Raw genomic sequence first — 19,119 nt, 5'->3', positions numbered from 1 at the left:
TAATGGCCAAGGTATATGAGGCAATTTCACAAGACTACAGTAGCTGCACCGTGTTTTTTTGGTGGTTTCAGGAATTAAATCATATTCCTGGAATGGCTTCCTCTGTCACCAGATCTTAACATCATTTAACATCTAGAGAAACCCTGCAGAGCACAGCATGGAGTCAATTTCCACCTCATTCAGCTCTCTGAGACTTTACTTCTCCAAGAAACTTATACATTTCAGACTTGGAGATTCTGTCGTCCCACTTACCTTTTTGTCAGGATCTTAATATTTACATATTAATAGGTTTTCACTCACTATAGCTCCTCCGAATTGATCTTTATGTCTCCATTTCTTTAAAGGTGTTTAGCATATTGACCCTTGTTATATACTATTTCACATGTTTATCATGGGGAAAGCCCAACTTTATAGCAGAAATATTGAAGTATTGCCAATTCATTCATAATAATTGTACAGTGGGTAAATTTTTACATACCTTACCTGTTTAGATTTTATTAAGGCTTTAGGTTATGCATAATTTTGGGCATGTGACAGCTAGCTTCTAAAACAACAGGCTTCATTTGCCCCTCCTCAGCACCACCCACGCTCCACCTCACTCATTTTTTGGATTAGCCAGGAGTTTGGTGGGGTCAGGCACTGCCAAGACAGCAATGGCTGGAGCCACTGTCACAGAGCTTCACATTGGCTCTTCAGAAGCCAGTGGGTGGCGTCACGGAGACTACATCCATGTTTTATACAGCTATGATATGAACCCACCGTGACATGACGCACTGGTTTATGGACTACAATTTTGAATCCTGGAATTTGGCATTACGGCAGTCACCAGCTTGGTTTTTTGGAGCCAGAAGTGACCATATTTGGATGAGCTGAGGAGGATATGCATTGCTGTGCCCGTGTCCTGATTGGATCTGACTGAGATCCCGAGGACACGGGCTGTGGTAACAACTTGTCAATCACAAGGCAGCCGCACCCTAAAGCAAGACCCCGCTTTATTGTCTATTGTACTCTAACTGGGAACATAAATTATAAAATAAACATCATGCTGTATTAAAGAAGACTTGAAACTAGCGATTGACGCCATAAACTCATTAGGGAAATGTTTACTGAGGTGATAAATCAAGTGAGAAGTAGGGCCATTTTCTCATAAGCTTACAAACAATCAGGCTTCTTTTTGCAACCAGTGGAGTCGCCCCCTGCTGGCCAATAGAAAGAATACAGTTTTAAGGAACCAGAGGTGGCTTTAGTTTTCAGACCCAGAAGCTCTGCCTGCTTATTACGCTGTCTGTGGTTTTGCTCGATGGAATACGTAATGTTAAATGTCTTAACAGAAATTGTATCTCTTTTGTGCTGCAGTTAACAATTATTTTAATAATCCGTGATTGTTCTTTTCTCAATTTTACTATTAAATAATTAATATAAAAAACAACAACAAAAAAGTGTTTCCAGAATCCAATTTGACGCCTTCAAATTGCTTGTTTTGTCTAACCAGCAGACTGTCGATTAATTGACTGATTCATTCAGCTGTAGATGACTTTTACCCTCATTTTAAATGATTTTGTTCTGGTCATATCTTGAGTTGCCAGTTAAGTCAGCACACCTACGCATAGCGAAATTGAATGCAGTTTAATACACTGGCCATGCAATAAATCCCAACTTCATGAAGGTTATAATGTTCAGGTTTTGTTGAAAAAGAGCTCATTTCAACTTAATGGTCTTTTCAGAGGCTGCTGTGTTAATGCTAGAGTGTGAATGTGTTTTTATATCAGTAAATTATTCTGATTAATATCCTGACATTGATATCAGCCCTCGTGTAAAGTGATCTGTGCCTTTGTGACTGACGTGTGTGTTTTATAAAATTCTGTATGATCACTGTGCCTCTGGGTGCACATTACAGCCCTGAATTCAGGAAAATTAATGCATGTCAGTCACCAAAGACACTGAATGAATAGAGACCACACAAACTGGCCACAGTTGGAATGCAGCCCATGTGCTGACCATGCATGCATAATGCAAAGCAGACTGGATTTTGGACAAAAATGTGCTTCAAACTTTAAACTTTCTAATGAATCCATTACAAGAAGGTGATGAAACCAGGAGGATGGATGTATCAGTGTATGTGAAGTGAGCCATTGTGGCATAACATTAAATTGTTTCCAGTTGAGAGAAGCCATATAAGTTTAAATAGCTTCTAAAATCAGGATAAAAATGCATTGAGCATGAAATGTAAATTTGGATGTCAGGAGAGACATGGCAGCTTGTTTGAGTCGTGAAAAATGGCTGGTTAGCCGTTTATGTTCTTCTGATAAGAATAAAGCTGTGTGGCTGTGACAATGGAGGGGATGGAGAGGCTTGTACTGCTGGCAGCTCTCAGCTAGTTGTCGTAGGTGGTGCACGAGTTTGAACCAAACTTTTAACACTTTGCAAATGATCTTATTTGTGTTCAGTGACGATTGGCTGAAATGTGCCAGTGAGAATTGACTTGATGGCAACATTGATGTAAAATCTGTGACACAATTTCCAATGCTCTGCAAAATGCTGTTTTTGTCCGACCAGCTTTTACAGTTTCAGTTCGATTTACTCGATATAATCTCTCTGAACTGTGGCCTGTGACTGTCCACCTGCCAAACTCCAAATGAGAACAGAGAGGGGACTTTCTTTGTCCTTCTTTGTCCTCTCAGGCCTGCCTGTCCCTACCCTTTTTCTATCTATCTATCTATCTATCTATCTATCTATCTATCTATCTATCTATCTATCTATCTATCTATCTATCTATCTATCTATCTATCTATCATAATCTTTATTATCAATTAATTTATTAAAATCACAAATTTCCTTTGCCCAGCCTGACATCAAATGGCTTCTTTCAAAGCAGCCGTCCCTAATAAGCAAGTACTTTATTCTGAAAGTTGGAATCACACGGATTTTTTTTTTTTTTTTTTTTTTTTTTTTTTTTGTCATTTTCATGTCAAACATGGTTTTGTTTCAGCTCTAATCTGGCCTCTAGCAGCGATTGCCGTTGGTGTTTTAACAAATCTGGAATTGACATTTTAAATTTTTTATAAGAATGCCATTATTTTGAAAAGCGCAATAACCAGTTTCCTAATAATGTGGTAGTTTCTACATTAATACGCCTCTGACTTCATTTGTGCCCCCACCACCACTTTTGAAACCAAATCTACGCCCCCGCATGCGATTCAAAATGTATTATTCGGTTACTACTTGCCAACTACTTGCTCCTCTCAAGGATTAATAGTGTTTGCTCAATTTGCATATATTTCCTAGTAAAAAAGTAACCGCTCTTCGCTTTTGGCAACAAAAATGCCACTTTGTCATTGTACCACTTTGTCATAAGCCCCATTTGGATGGGATTAGATTTTGGGGGGGGGGGGGGGGGGGGGGGGGGGGGGGTGTAATGGAAAATGGAGCATGTCTGTAAATTTCTGTCCCATCGAATCTTGCCATGTCAGTAACTTGTACGGATTTCAGCGGTCAGCCAAATCGGAGACCTCCCGGGCCTGGCAGGAATAAAACCGTAGTCCCATCCGAAATGACAACCCTGAGATCGTTGGCAAATAATGTGTCATTTCCTTTTGGGGGAGAGAAGGACTCCGCACGCTCGTCTAGCTCTGACCCCAAACTGAGATCACTGGATGCCACAGAGGCAGCGTTTCTTCCCCTTTGCCTCTTTGTCATTGTTTAAACAAGTTGCTGTCAGTCGCGGAAATTATGTTTGATCATTGTCGTACGTTTCTGGTGCGATGGCAGCACATGAATGGAGTTCTGTAGCGGCGGAGGCTGATTGCACAGGCTTCTCCTCCCCCCGCATGTTGTTCGTTAACAACACAGATGTTCCGTATTAGCATTTGCTTCACGTACATTTTGCTGAAAACTAATCCAGTCTGAATGGGGCTACAGTGTGCAAAAATTCAACGTCGCGTCAGTGTATTTCCCCCCAGAAGGTGTGAACATCAACACATCACCTTCCAGAAACGTGTTGAAGGAGTAAATGAATTTGTTGTGCATGTGCACGCTTGTGTGTGTGTGCGTGTGTGTGTGTTGCTCGTGTTTAGGCGAGGGGTGATGTTGCCAGGCCAGTCATGGTTTCCGCTGTAAAAATGTGTTTTTAGCATTGCAGCGAGCTGGAGGTGAGCAGTGTGTGTGTGGGTGTGTTTGTGTGGATGAAGAGCAGGCAGGGGAGTGCTAGAATTATGTGTGGAGGAGGTGAGAAGTGAGGCTGTCAGAACATTTGTGAAGGGACTGATTGAAAAGGAGAAACCTCTCTTTTCCATGCCGGCGTCGAGGCTGCTCTCTGCTCCTCTCCGCTGACCCCTCTGCTTAACCAACTGCTCCGAGGTCAGCCTATTCATCTCAATGGCAAGCAGAAGTGACCGCTGAGCTCGAAGCAACATGGCGGCGAATATTGATGAATGAAACAGACATTTTAGTCTGTTTTTTCACACATTCTCAAATACGGTCCAGTAACCTTTAGAGAATAACCAGCTGGGGAATCTGAAAAGGTGACTGTACTACCATAAAACCTCTCTGCAGCAAGCAACTGGTTTTAGGTCGAAGTATGAAAAGATTACCGTTTACAAAGTAATATTTGAACATTTTTAAAGCAGAAGTTGGAAAAACTCACTGGTTCTACCTTGCTCAATGTGAATATTGTCCAGTTTTGTTCATCTTTAATAGTACAAAAGGGAAGATTTGGGGTGTTAGGACGGTTGGCTGGACAAAGCAAAGGTATTTGGCTCTGGAAACTTGCATTCTGCACAATTTTCTGACATTTTATAGGCTGAGCAGTTAATCGATGAATTGCACAAACAGGCAGATGAATGGATAATGACAGTAATAGTATGTTGCAGCCTTAACGTCAGCGTTGCTATCGACGCATGAAGTAGACAGAGACAAATGTGATAATAGTAATGAGTCCTTTGCGTTTCATGATTTTGTTGTGGTTTCTAACTCCATACCTCGACACAAACATCCACTTTTAGCCTTTTCTTGCAAGCGTCTGCACCTCCGCGGCTCCTTTTTGAAAACTGCACACCACCCTCTCTTCATTTTGCGTGACACTAACCTGGTTGTTCAGTCTGGGTCTTCTTTGTTCTCTTCACTTTGCTAAGCTTCTTTGCTCACCCCTCTGTTTCGCCATGTCCATCTGCCCGCTGGCACTCTATCTTATCTACTGCCTCAATCACTTGGCCGAGAGCCGCTGAACACACCAACTGTTGTGCTCTCTCAATAAAATAGTAAAGCATTGCACCTTTCAGGGCTTTTCTGTTTGGGCTTTTGGAGCTCTCTTTGCCTCAGATGTCTCCTTTTAATCTAGAGCCATTTATCCGCAAAACAAAACAAGACATAAAAGCTTCAGTTTAAGTGCCTTGAATTAGAGTTTTGTATGTTTAAATGTTACAGGAAGTCATTCTGACCCAGACCTAAACAGAACATCTATCATCATAAAAACACCTGTTGACACATAAATTATTTATAGGCACTGAACCAAGCTGCAATTATGATGGAATAAGTAGCCCACACTGGCTCGTAGGAGCTCGTAAGGAGTAAAGAGGTTGGTTTGGATATTTTATTGCTCTCAAGTTAAAGTTAAAACTGCTGTTAAACCTTATATAGACTTTTCTCATATTACCACACACAGTTTCCTGAAGGCAAAAATTCAATGTCCAAATTGCTTGTTTTGTCCGACCAACAGTCCAAAAGTCCCATTTCAGGATCAGAATCAGAGTATGTGTGCACGTGCAAGGAATTTGACTCATCGCACTCACTGGACTGAACAATAAGTCATCATATTTTGAAATTGCTTGTTTTGTCTAATTGACAGTCCAAAACCATAAATATTGAGTTTACGACGAAAAAAGACGACGAAAGCTCTCAGATTTTTAACTTTCTGTTGACAGCAAATCATTTCTGCTGAAGACACCCTTGAGAAGTCTTTATTGTTTCGGTGTGCACTGCTGCAAAGCCCCAGTTTACAACCTGTGTATCCTAATAGTATAATCTTATCAGCTCCGTGTTGAGAAAACACTCTGTGCAGACTGTGCTCGGTGGCGGCCCTTCTCTGCGTCTGGCGGTTGATGGCACGTTCTCTCCATCACTGGTGGAGCCAAGGAAATGACATCATGTCCCTGCAGGGCCTGAAAGCGCAGCCCTGACAGGACTGTCATGACAAAAGCGTTCCTTGGGAACATCAGGGTGCACCGAAGACAGGGGGGGAAAAAAGTGTCTGGAGGCTGTGTTTTCTTAGTTCCTGTAGTTCCCGTCTCCCACTTCTAGCCCATCAACCATTTTCTGATGTTTGAAATTCCCCTCTCACATGTGCGTCTTTTTTTGTCCTGAATGTAGGGCATGGGGGCGGGGCAGAAAGTTCCCCAAATTAGTAGTTATTCAAAGAGTGGAAGACGGATCATTGTGTTGGCAAGATGCGGCTCAACGGAGCCACATCTCTATTTCACTTGTAGGTTTCCAGCTTACACTTGGACTTGTGCATTAGTTTTGTCGCGGCCTTACTTGATATGTATGTATGCGCTCTTTATCTGTGTCTTCTCGGCGTCGACAATTGAAAATAAATTAACATTCCTGGGCTTTATTTTTGTCTTCTCTAAGCCTGTGGAGAAAACTTGGAGGCTCACCCAGGAGGTCAGGCCATACTCACAGGCTGTCAATCCTCTGCAGTGACCCCACCGCCCCCTTCTTTCTCCCCCTTCCATTCTTCTCCTCCTCTGCTCTCCCTCTCCCATCCATTTAGTCCCTCCCGGCTTAGAAACTCAAACTGCCCCCCCCCCCTCCCCTCCTTCTCTCACTCTCTCTTTCATTGGACGCCTCTCCAGCTTGAGTGAGGCAGACACAAGCTTTGTCAAAGGAGACTCGCATTCATTCAGCCGGCTGTTGCGCACAGCCTTGTGTTTCATGTTAAGACATGTGGGCTGTCTCCTTCTATCCATTTATTTTAATTATATTTTAATTGCTTGCCGTCCTCTTTTAAATGCTTGCTTATTATTTCTATCAGGCTGATGTGAAAAATTGGCTGTGGACTGTGATTTCCTCCATTATCTTAACTGATGATAGATTTCTCTCCTTGGGTTTCCACTGTGTATGTATAGGAGACAAAAGAAAAACAGATGTCCTGAATGTTTGCATATCATTTTTCATTGCATGGGTGGATTTTTTTTTGTCTTGTTTCCAGAAAGATATACTGTTAATAGAGAGAGAAAACCCGAGGGAATGTATATACTTGTGATTTTTTAGGAAGAGGAGCTCAAGGCGCAGATGAAAATTAATAACTTTTATTTAGCCAGTGGTCTTCTGGTGTATATTGTGTGCTTGAGCCCATTAGATTTAGTGTAGGTGGTGACAGTTAGTCATAACTGTGTACCTTTTTTTAAATGTCTGCCTCAGTGGAACATGATGATCATTATGCCAGAATCGCTGGCTAAGAAACAAGTAACCTCAATTCCCAGGCTTTGGGGGGGTGGGGGGGGGGGGGGGGGGGGGGGGGGGGTGTAGATAATTCCTTAGCACAATCTCTGAGGGGTTAACGATGCCTCACTTACCTCCTAAAAATCATTTTCTGCTTGAGAACATCTTAGCCCCCCACAACCATCATCCTTGCCGTCCCCTGATGTGAAATTATGATACGTCTGTCAGTACTTGTGTAAAGCATCTTAATGTTAATCGCCTAATCCCTTTATCTCAAGTCCGGACCGATTCAGGGCAGAAATCCCACCAAACAAAACAGTGTTTTTAGGAAGATGAGCATGGCTGTGTCCTCCACCAGCTTAAGGGAGAAAGGAGACGTGTTGCTCAGCGGGGCGACGGCCGATCAGGAGAAAGGACCCCGGGGTGGTGAGGGCAAGTCTGCATCCGCGAGGCCTGGCAGGCTCTCGCCCCCTGGTGTCTGGAGGGGCTGAGCGGCTCAGCGGGCCCAGCGGGCCAGAAGGGCAGGGGGATGTCCCCCCCAACAGTTTCCAATCTCCTCCTGTCAGCCACCATTATGGTTGCCCCGTGGCCCCAGGCCTCATATTTGCAGAAGATAAATGGCTGAGGAAGGAGTCACGTGTGTCTCTGGAGATCTGGTGTTCTGCCCAATATTGAACTGGTGGCAGTCTTGTTAGAAGACTTGAGAGCATGAGCGGCCTCGGTAGGCCGGTGGTGTGAGAATTCCCGTGCAGGAGAGCTTGTACCCTACATTTCTGTCTTATCTGATCTGGTTGGGCGCCACTGGCAGATAAACAACTGGAAGACAAATAAAACTGCAATTCCCACAAAAATCGCCCAAGTTTAACTGATAGATTATAAGCTTGCTGCATGTGTGTTTCCTCGGCTCAGACCATGCTGCACAACTGCTCGGTTAGCGTGACCTCAAATGAAAATAAACACTCTCTCAGGCTAGGTGCAGATCCAGTGGGCCTTTTTTTCACATATTGTCCCCCTGACAAAGCATTGGTCATGTAGAGAATGATTCTAATAGTGACTTAAATTATTAGTCAGTGTGCTAATGTGAAGCCTTCCCATGTTTTGTGGGTTTTCATGTTGCCAAAAATATCCAAGCGCATTAGCGAGGCCCGGAGAGCGATCAGAGCTGACTGCTCCGCTGCTCAAATTTAGGTTCATTATAAAGTAATCAGGGTGGTTGACGGGTGGCTGTGGAGGAGCAGCATTCAGAAACGGGAAACATTCGCTCTCCTCTGCATGGCGACGGCTACCAAGTGACCGATCCTGTTTGTTACTTTGTTTGTGTGTGTGTGTGTGTGTGTGCACACAGCAGGGAGATGTTGGATGGCACTCCCATGGGAATAAACAAGATGCAACGCAGCGGCTGGGTGTGCGCTCGTGTGGACGCCGCCTCTGCATGTGTGTCCACGTCGGCCGGAGCGTGCACGCCCTTGGTTAAAACGCTTGTGCAGGCATGCATGTGTGAGTGTGTGTGTGTGTGTGGCATTTCACATATGACACAACACATCCCTCCTTGGTGTTTGACTTTGGTAAGCAGCTTATCTGTCTGGTGTGTTAGTCTGTCTCAGGCTCTAACCTTTTGCTGCTTTTGCAGACAAAGGGCTGTTTTTTTTTTTTGCCACCCCTTGATAAGGAAGGAGACAAAAGTAACTCACAAAGCAGCTGTGTCTCTAATGGCGTCCTGTGTGAACGTGTTGCCGGAGCGACAAGCTCTCTCCCGTGGGGATCTGGGAGTAAATGGGGAAGGTGGAACAGGGAAGAGTGGGAGAACGAGGCAGTGTAAACATTCAGTCGTAACACGCCGTATGAGCGCGCAGTGCCAGGATCTGCTTTGTTTTCATGTCGGTGCCCTCATAAACATTCAAGAGCAAAGCTTCAATGCAAGTATTTCCGTGGAACATCTGAAAAAAAGGCCTCTTTTTAATTCAATCTAGCAGCAGCAAGGAATGCTGCTTCACGTTGCTCATATTTGTGCTCGACTACATTTGATAAGCAGCTCACACGCAGTGGCTTTTATTGCAGTGCACACATGCCCAGGTAAAAAGATGACACCCGAGGCTGTAATGAAGGCGATGATGACCGTCAATTTTCCTCCATTCTTATGCTCTTTCTTCTCTTTTGCTTGCAGATGAGAAGATGACTGGTGACGCCTCTCTGAGAACTACTGACCGTTGACATCCCTGCAGCTTTCCGCGCTCCCACTGCAACACGCTGAACCACTCTCATTGGCTCCTGGATTGTTTGCATACAACACATAATGGCCTCTGCACTGTGGAGGTGTCCAGTGTTTCGCTGCCTCTTGCTCCTTCTCTTCTGCGTTCACTGTTCAGAAGGTGAGTTACCATGGAGTCACGTGGCAGAGAGCAGCGTTAATGTGATTCTGGTCAACCTTTCAAGAAACCACTTATTATTCAGCTTATGAATGTGTTGAATTTATTAGCACACATTCTTCAGTGTGTGCTGATAGTTTCTCTTCAGCGGTTTGAAAAAGGTGTTTCGAGCACTTTTGAACTCAGTGAAAAATCCCGGCAACCCGTGGACTCCTTTCCTGACACATTTCTTCGCAGAACAACACTCGCGCGTCTTGTGTCAGAAATCTTTTTCCGCAGGTTCATAACTGCACCTTTTTTACACAGTGAGCTTCGTAACAGATTGAGCATACTTTGAGGCGCAGGAGCTGCAGAGAATAGGCACGTTTTTTTTTTTTTTATTTGAGCCTAAATCACATCGTTCTGTGCAGCCAGTACACCTGCAACCATCAAAAGCAGGCCGCTCGATCCAGCGCCAGACTCAGGAACTGGGAAAGAATGTTTCAGTATTTTTAATTGTCTGCAATGACATCCCAGGGCTCTTTTTTACTTCCTTCCTTCACTTTTGATTAGTACATTTGGCTGTAATTACAAGTATTGTCACAAACACACCCGTCTGTTACATGCCCATCAAAACCACTGATGCTGGTATGTCTGCTTAATGATGATCATTACATTTTGTTCCCTCTTTCAGTCCCATTGTACCACGAAATAAAGTAACCCAAAATCACATGCTTGTGTGCCAAGCATTGATTACAGATAGACGTTGAAGCACATTATTTTGGGGGCTTCCTTTTCAATTTGGATTTTGCCTTTTTTTCTCTCTCTCTCTCTTGCTGTTTTGTTCTGCAATAGATTTTTCCTCCAGTTTTATTTTAGGTCTAGCTGTGGTGCACAATTTGTTAACAAAGCCAGATTGCTATGGAGCGGGCTATCCCAGGAGTCTGTCAAGCTTTTTTTTTTTTTTTGTAGATTAGCAATTTTAGATACTATGGGAGAGTCTTACTGAGGTATTTGAAGAATAGCCCTCTGATTTGGTCTGGCTTTCAAACTGAGTTGAATAGTCCTGTTGAATTTCTTAAAGAGCAATACTGCTTTGGTATGCAGAAAGTCCAGGTTTTGGGTTTCAATTGATGTGAGGGCTCTCAGGCCTAAGAATGCATATTTTCCCATCCATCAATAAAGGAATGCGTGTGTGTGTGTGTGTGTGTATCCCTCTGAAAACAATATCTGATTCTGTCCACATGCCACTCACCTTCAGCCTGTCCAGCCCTGAGGGCCCGCATCTCCGCGCTTATGATCTACGTTTCCATCAGAGTCGCTGCAACAAAATCTCTCCTTGATAATTACCTCCTGTCCCTCACCAGGACAGAGCACATTCATCGTTTTCACCCAAAACATTCCTGATGCTTTGAAATGCTCATCATGTTGCTGAAGAGACCAGTCAGGCTTCTGTTTTGACAAATTTGATCTATTTGTGCAAAATCAAATGGTATTTAATGCTACCTGGGACATTCTAGCAAATCCATGTAGTCGAGCTTAGATGATTCAGTTCAGGTTATAATCCTGAACTTGACTATAATCAATACTTTTATATTAACGATGCTTGGAGTGATGAACCTGCAGAGGGCCATCCCCTGCATCTGCAGCTTCCCTCGGCTTTATGGAGCTGTATAGAGAGTTTCAGCTCCTTGTTCAGCTGTCTGACCTCAACTTTACTGGTTCACGCTCACGGCTCTCAGGGCGTCATTTCAGGCTGCAGCAGTTTTCAGCAAATAGCTCTAAAGACCCACTTTTCACTCCCTGCTCAGCACCAAACAGCCAGACAGACACAATTAAAGACTAGCTGGTGAACATAGTGGGGCAGCTATGGCAGATATTTCCCTCAGGAGTTGGTAGAGACCAAAAGCGGAGCTAAAAGATAAAGAGTGCTGGACTTGCATTCGCCTGGTTGCCAGAAACTGATAATGTTTCTCTGTAACTGCTGGATGTGTAAATAAGCAGCTGTTTGCCAAGTTCGCCAAAACAATTTGAGAGATGATGAAATGCCAGAAAAAGTCAGTTTTGCAGGTTTAAGATTTCAGTCCTGGTTGATTTGGGGACAGCAGCAAACACTGAGCAGCTACTTTGTCAGAAGTACAGTTAAATCAGTTGAATATGTGGCATTTTTCCATCACGCCATTAGCAACTGCAATCTCATTTCATGTCGCAAGTAGTTTTTTACGCAACAGACAGGTCAGTTCTTGCAGCTCATCGTGGCTCCTCCAGTTGTCTTGATGAAATGTCGAACGTGATCGTTTTCTTGTTTTGTCTCGGTGTGTCTGTGACTAATACGTCCCTGTTTCCTGCGACCGTTTCACATTAATAGCCAGCCTGTGTTTCACCACTTGGATGCTTTTAATGTGAAGTAGTGAGGAGGGAAATGTTTGGTTTGCATTAGCAGTAACTTACAGCTCTGACACGGCGTGAAGAGAGTGAACGTGAACAGTGAGGCTGTTATCAGTCAGATGAAATTCAAATGAAAGTGCCTTGCTTTCTTTTTTGTTGGAATATTTTCTTTTCAGATTTATTTTATTTGCACATAGCATACAGAACAGAAAACAACGAAGATTCCCCCTCCCCTCTTTGAATAGAGTGAAACACAAAGAGACACTGCACTAGCACAATGATATAGCCTTGAGACAGGCCTTCTGGCTCTCTTGCTAACCAGGAATGATCACATCCCTGCGGTGGTGTCAGTGATGCATCCATACACTCCAAATAAGGCTGCCGGATTTTCTGAAAGGTATTGTATCCTTTCCCAAGACTATATGCGATTTTTTTTAAAGAGTAATACAACTGTTCATTTCCAAAAAAACATCTGTCAGTGAGAAGGGATCAGATTTCCCAGTGTTACTACTATCCTTTAAAGCAATTTCCATAAATTTAATTTGGGAATTACCTGAAAATCTGATGACACTTGTGAAATTCTCCCGTCAGCTGAGCTCCGGATCTCATGCTTCATTTTCATGTGAATTTCTTGTGCGTGTGAACGTAATTTGAAGCCAGTCAGGGAATGGCGGACCCCGCCACTAACCGTGAAAACCGGTGTATAGATAGATAATCACAGAATGGAAATATAAAAACCAGGGTTTTGTTGCATGTAAATCTTTGTCATATAAAATAATGTCAAGGTTTTAGCTTTTTTGATGTTCTTAATTAGGTTTAACGCTGCAGAGAAAGCAGTACGCTGACACTGCTATGTATATTTCCTGTCCTAATTATTTCTACTCCATTTCTTCCACATCCTCGTGCCATTATATAACAGATCTATAAAATGACGCTACCGCTGGAGAAAACTAGGTCATGCAGGTATCAGATTTGTTTTGGATGTTTTAGACCTCCCAGTCTACAGATATGAAAGAGGACGAGTAGATTCAAAGGGAGCGGCCACGGAGGTGGGGCAAGTGCACAGGCACGTATCTGCTGTGAGTGAATGAGAGCTGTTATCTGAGTCTTTAAAGTAAAGAAAGCCAGATTTAGGGGGGATTATGTCGTGCAGTCGGTGTCAACACTTTTAGTTGGCTGTTGTGTTTAAATGCCAAAAGGAGAGCACGCACCTCGGCCTTCGTATCTGAATGCTGCTCAAAAGGGAAATGTAAAAGATTAAGTGGCTTGTGTTTGATAGCTGTGTCATATCTGCAGAGGGAGGGGATCAGAGTTAAGAGGCAGTGGGTTTTTTAGGTCCATGGTGTTGCAGCATGGCCAGAGTGAGCGAATGAGAGACGTTAAATGCTTTTTTTTTTTTTGAATATTCAAATCAGTAGATGGAAGAATAGCAGATGAGGGAAATGCAGAAAAAAGCAATAGAGTCCTAAAGAAATTCTCAGTTCTGCTTCTATTCTGTTAGTCTCGACCTGCTCTGGATAAACATTTTCTTTCTTTTTTTTTTTTTTATTGTGAAATATTCCTCGGTTCAGCGTACCAGCATGCTTGTGTTTCTCCCCCAGAAGGTTGCAAAGGTTAACAATACGTCTCAGCACAACGTTCGTCTCAAGCAGTGCCATACATTGTGTTGATGGAAGACCCTCCCTCGTGCCACACTGGTATTTCCAGTCCTGGGGTTGACTGAATGGGGAAACCATTGTGCTCTAACTCCTCTCTGGCCCCAGGCCATACATATCCAGTCTGTCATCCATTGATATGCTTGGCTTGCCATTTTATAATTCATATTGAATGCTGCGGGTCCATGGCAGGGCGATCATGAATTATCAGCTAAACCATGGGAGATTCACAGATGACTGGTCAATCTGTGTGGTGAGAACAAGCACAGAGGAAGGGAAAAAAAACGGATACATCGGGCTTGCATGGAAATTCTGCCCAACTGGAAGTATTTCAAGAAATAAGGCAGGGGTTCATCATCTGGATTGAATGGACTTTCTTGCAGATTGGGAGCCATATGGAGACAGATAAATCATCACATTTGTTGTTTTTTCTACTTTATCTTGAATAGCGTTTTGTCAGCACTTTGCCACAGTCCCTGGAGTATGCAGCTTTTCAGTGTCGGCACGGAGCACCAGATATATTCCTGTATACCATTGCGTAACAATATGCTTTTTTAATAATAGTCGAGGACCTGGAAAGTTTTGAATCATAAGAGAACATGAAATTGAAATGAGCCAGAGTCACATGAATCTCCTGGATCAGTATTTCACTCAGAGGAAATGAAATACAATATCACCCTTGATAGGGTCATCCTAGATTTATTGCAACAGCGATTTCCTGAGTGCGTTTTTGGTGAAGCAAAAGCAGCAAGAAATGTCCCGACCCAGTGTGCGAATGCGAGAGCAAACCTTTTTCTTCCTTCGGGAGGGAGCCTTGTGCTCTTTTGTGTGTGCAGACGTGATTGTAAAAGTCACTCTCAAATGGCCGGCTGATGAACAAACACTTAATTTAATGGGCAAGGAGCTGCAGTTTTCTGACAGTTTGATTCCATTTGTTAAGCATGCTTTAAATCTCACTCGCTCGCAGCATCGTGGAGCCGTTCAATTCACACCCCTTATGGTAACAAGTTGTATAAACATTGGACCAGATGCCTACCTCTCTCTTTCCTTCCTTAAATGCTGTCCGCACTTGTTTTTTTTTTTTTTTTTCCCTCCTGGCGGCCTAATTCAAATAATAGATGAGTCCGGCTTACAACCACAAAGTAGTTTGCCTCATAATCTAAACTTTCGGATTTGCTCGGTGTGAGACGCTGCATCACAGGAGGGTTCAGCTGTCATAACAAAGTAATGCATTTAATCTTGAGAGGAAGCAGAAGGGTTTCAAATAAAAGTCTGCGCTATAGAAAGCTGTGGAGTTTTTCCTTTCTTTGTGTGTAGGGAGGTGTTTGCCAACACTATAAATCAGGTTTGGAACGGAAACAAAAAGTATTTACAGAGGCAACAAGAACCTGTCGGATTTTTAGTGTGGTTCAGTGTTCACTGAACACTTTTAAATAGCTTGGAGGCATGTCAGAGCTAATTTCATTTGAACAAAAAGCACAAGAGCTAAACAAACATGCAAAAACAAAAGCAAGCATGTTACATTTAACACCAAAGGGACATTGTGCTAAAGCAATCAAAGCAGATTGTTGCTCTGACTGAATTCCCGCGGCAGAGAATTCTCTTTTTTAGCAGAGCCACTCCAGCTGTTTGGTAGTCGCATACATTTTAAGCTTTAATTTGTTAAAGAGAGCTTAATTTGGAGACACATCATGTGTGTAAAAGAACATGAAGGCCATTTGAACAAAAAGCCCCTCAAAGAAAAGGAGAGCAAGGCTGCAATTATTTGTACTCTCTGTGAAAATTGTTTAAAAAATGATGCATTTGTCTCTCCCTGTCCTCCTCGATCCGTATCAGAAATGTCATAACAGCTCAGGTCTCGTGTTTTTGTTACTGCTGGTTATGATTTGCAGAGTAAATGGTGGTGTTAAAACTAATGCTGACAGTGAGGAAAGGATGACAATCAATAAAAGTAATTATGATGGATTCTGTAAATGTGCTTTTGTGTGCCTTCTGTGACTTAAGTGTGCGTCTTAGTGTGCGCACAGACTTTCTGATGTGTGTGTTCTTAAGACAGAAAATCATGCAGAGGGGGACTGATATGTAAATATAACATGAAACTGGTTCCACTTTGGTTCGCCTACCAGTGGTTTCTTCCTCATTTCACTCACTTTTGCATGGCTTAAGGTCATATATGATTCGAATCAGTGTAATAATGTGTGTTGGATCTTGCGCTCTGCCTGCCGGCTACCTCTCACTACGGGCCATGAATGCAGCTCTGTTGCATTCACTGTATTAGTAATCTCCTCAGGCTGAGAGGCTGTGCCATAGAGCATGACCACACATTTTTTGTCCAGGAATTAAATGTCACCTCAGGGTGGGTCACCTGCAAACAAAAGGCCACCAGCCGATTTGCAGGTATAAACAGTCTAAGATAAGGAAGCCCTCTCCTGCCGTGCAGGAAATTGAATAAGTACGCGGCAAGAAAAAAGCCCGAGAAACAGCAAAGCACAAAGGACGTTTTTGTTTGCCTTACGCTATCGGTATTGACCCCCTCTTGTACCGTATATCCCCATTGAGTGTGCGAGGCACAATGGTCTCATCGAAGATGAGGGGCAGGAAACTGTCTGTCATCAAGATCTCCCCATCTGCGCATCTCTTATCAGCGCTCCTGTTTTCTGCTCGCATTGACCGGAATGCTGGTGGAAGGGAATGGGGCAAGGTCATCACGCTCAAGCCAATCAAAGTGGTCAGTGTTCCAGAGATAGCAGGGGGTTACTGCCAAGGAATGTGCCTGAATGTTTTATTTTCTCTGACTTTCCTGGTAAATCTCAGCGACTCCAAACAGAGCTGTACAAAAGCCCACAAAGGCTTCCCCTGTTGTGCAGCATGCATACGCAGTGTGCTAGCAATATCTCTGTATGCATGGGAGACTCTCGACGGACCGTTACAATCTGCAAAGCGAAGGTGTCGTGCTCTGCATTGGCCTTTTTTTTGGTAGCCTTGCTACTTTGACCGTAGAAGAAGGGATACAGCTATGAAGCACATACCAGCTGTTGGATTAGCAAATATCTGCATGGCAAAGGAAAAAAATAAAAAAAATGCGGCCAAGTTTGCTAATCAGCCCGCCACAATTCTCAGCTCTTTCATCTGTGTTTAGTTGTAGCAAATTCAAACAATGCAAAAAAAAAAAGACAATAAATGATGATTGCAACATCATCATGCAAACATAATCAGATTTCGAAAAAAGAAAAGAACACATTTAAAGATCCCTGCAAAATAAAGGACTTTCCAGTTTCAGCCTTACAGTTCTACTGTCACAGATTTCTTAAATTGTTGCCCAACAAAACATTTCCACCAGCTTCGTTCTGAACGTTTGGCATTGAGGTTACAGCTCACAGCCATTGTAGTAGATAAACAACAAATGGCATTTTTCAATGATCTGTTCCTGCTTCAATGTGTCTGTTGTAACCTGTTTTCAATAAAAACTCATAAAACAAAATCATCAGACCCACAGCCAGTGTGGTCTGTTTTCTGACAATGTAAGAGCTTGCACAACCAACTGTAGTCAGCTGGCGGTAAACATGCCAGCAGATTAGCTTGCTAGTGGTAATCGTAGCACGGCTCCTGACCCTCACCTTGCAGACTGTAGAAATCCGAGTCTGTGAGACTCTCGTGCATGCATATATCAGCTCCATTTCCTGAAACTGGATGTAAGTGCAAACATGGAGCACAACTGGGTCAGCTAGACCAGGCACGTGCACGCTAGCAAGAGAAAAACAAGCCTGCTGCCTCTATGTTAGCCAGTAAGCTGGTTAGCTAAGATTGGTTCATGTGACAGCATAATATAAAGCAATATTGCTCAGGTTGGTGAAAAGGTAACAAGTTGTGCATTGTTGTGCATTAATCATTTCCCCAACTTCTACTGGATGCTACAGTGTCACATCACAGGGGACATCACATTGCTTTGCATTGCTTTTTTTATGGCACCCAACCTCTATGTCCCACAGACGCACACCAATCAAAGTTCTAATGATATTGCAGTTTAATTTAATCGAACTTTAGCAGTTACGGGCTGCTTGTATTCATGCAGCCACAAAAGCAAAAATAAACCTTTTTTTTTCCCCTCCAGAGGGGCAGTTCGGCCAAAGAAGACAAACTTTATCCCAACCTTCTGGACGTCCTTGGGTCTGACCAACCAAATTATGTCCAGCGTTATGCAATCTGGAAAATGTTGGTAGCGGGAGCTGAGGATGTGTCCTCAAGACATTCCTGATAAGAATCATCTATTAATCCAAGCCAGCACGGACTCGGCCCTAATTGCATTAAAAATTGCATTTTAATGTGCATTCAAATGTGCACAAGATTAAAAACGTATGTCAAAATGAAAGAGGCAAAACAAAAGATACATGAAAGTTGTTTTTTTTTTTTCAGTTTTGTGCGTGCACCAACTACAGCCACAAAAAATTCTTGTGTTGATGAAACACAGAAACATAATTTCATGCCAAAAAGAATAGCAAAAATTGTACTACACCACCTCATCTGCATAAGTACAACCTCAGCTACACCACTCCATCCATTGTGGCACAAGTGGGTTCGTTTAGAGACACGAAAGCACCAAAATGGACTTCCCAATGGAAGTGAGCACCACTGCATTAAAGGCTACTGCAGGCTCTGCATTTGCATGAAGATGAAACTTGTGTCTCTTATCAGAATTATCTGTTCATTATCGTCTCAAGGCCCTGATCTGTGTTCCTAGTCGTCCTTGTAGTCTCTGGCTCATTATTCATGTAATTCATGTTTCCAATGGCAGCTTCTCCTGACACCCTGTCTGTGACGTACCGAGTAAGCCTCCTGGGCTCGGCTCTGTGCAGGCAGGGCTGGGTGGAGGGGGGGTGGCGTGTTGTTTAGGAGGGTGAAACGGGGCGACTCTGCCCCAGCAAACAGCAACAGAGACACAAGCATGTGATTAGACAAACCCACATTCTTCCTCTTTTCCCCACTTCATCCTGCGTTTTTTTCCCCTCTCCATCCCCACCCCGAGGGAGGCACCTGACTTATTCTGAGACGTCTTGTTGAGCGGAAAATCCAGCTGAGGTTTAAGTGCAGGGGTAAAATATTGGCTTTGAGGGAAGTTAAGCATCACTCCGGGTAGATCAAACCTGTGAAACTACAGCCCTGCTGCACTCGGGAGTGTTTCTCTAACTCACCTCTTTCTGCGTGTTTCATCAACTCCTCTGCAAAAAGAGATGCAACAATATGTTAGATATTGAACTAGCAATGAACTAATTCTGTCAAAATGGCACTCTCCTGGG

At 43.3% G+C, this 19,119-nt stretch overlaps 1 protein-coding gene across 2 annotated transcripts in view; it reads left to right on the top strand.

Moving 5' to 3' along the window:
- Positions 1-19,119, top strand: part of LOC121614478 (adhesion G protein-coupled receptor L2-like) — an 87,202-nt gene that overhangs the window by 11,149 nt on the left and 56,934 nt on the right. For both annotated transcript variants that reach the window (XM_041948346.1, XM_041948345.1), the window contains exon 2: positions 9,602-9,806. In XM_041948346.1, the coding sequence (XP_041804280.1) occupies positions 9,731-9,806 (76 nt within the window). In that variant the 5' untranslated portion in view covers positions 9,602-9,730. The remainder of the gene's footprint in view (positions 1-9,601; positions 9,807-19,119) is intronic.

Source organism: Chelmon rostratus, chromosome 12, assembly GCF_017976325.1.
Source record: "Chelmon rostratus isolate fCheRos1 chromosome 12, fCheRos1.pri, whole genome shotgun sequence".
Lineage (NCBI taxonomy): Eukaryota > Metazoa > Chordata > Actinopteri > Chaetodontiformes > Chaetodontidae > Chelmon > Chelmon rostratus.
This window is presented reverse-complemented; position numbering and strand designations above follow the sequence as displayed.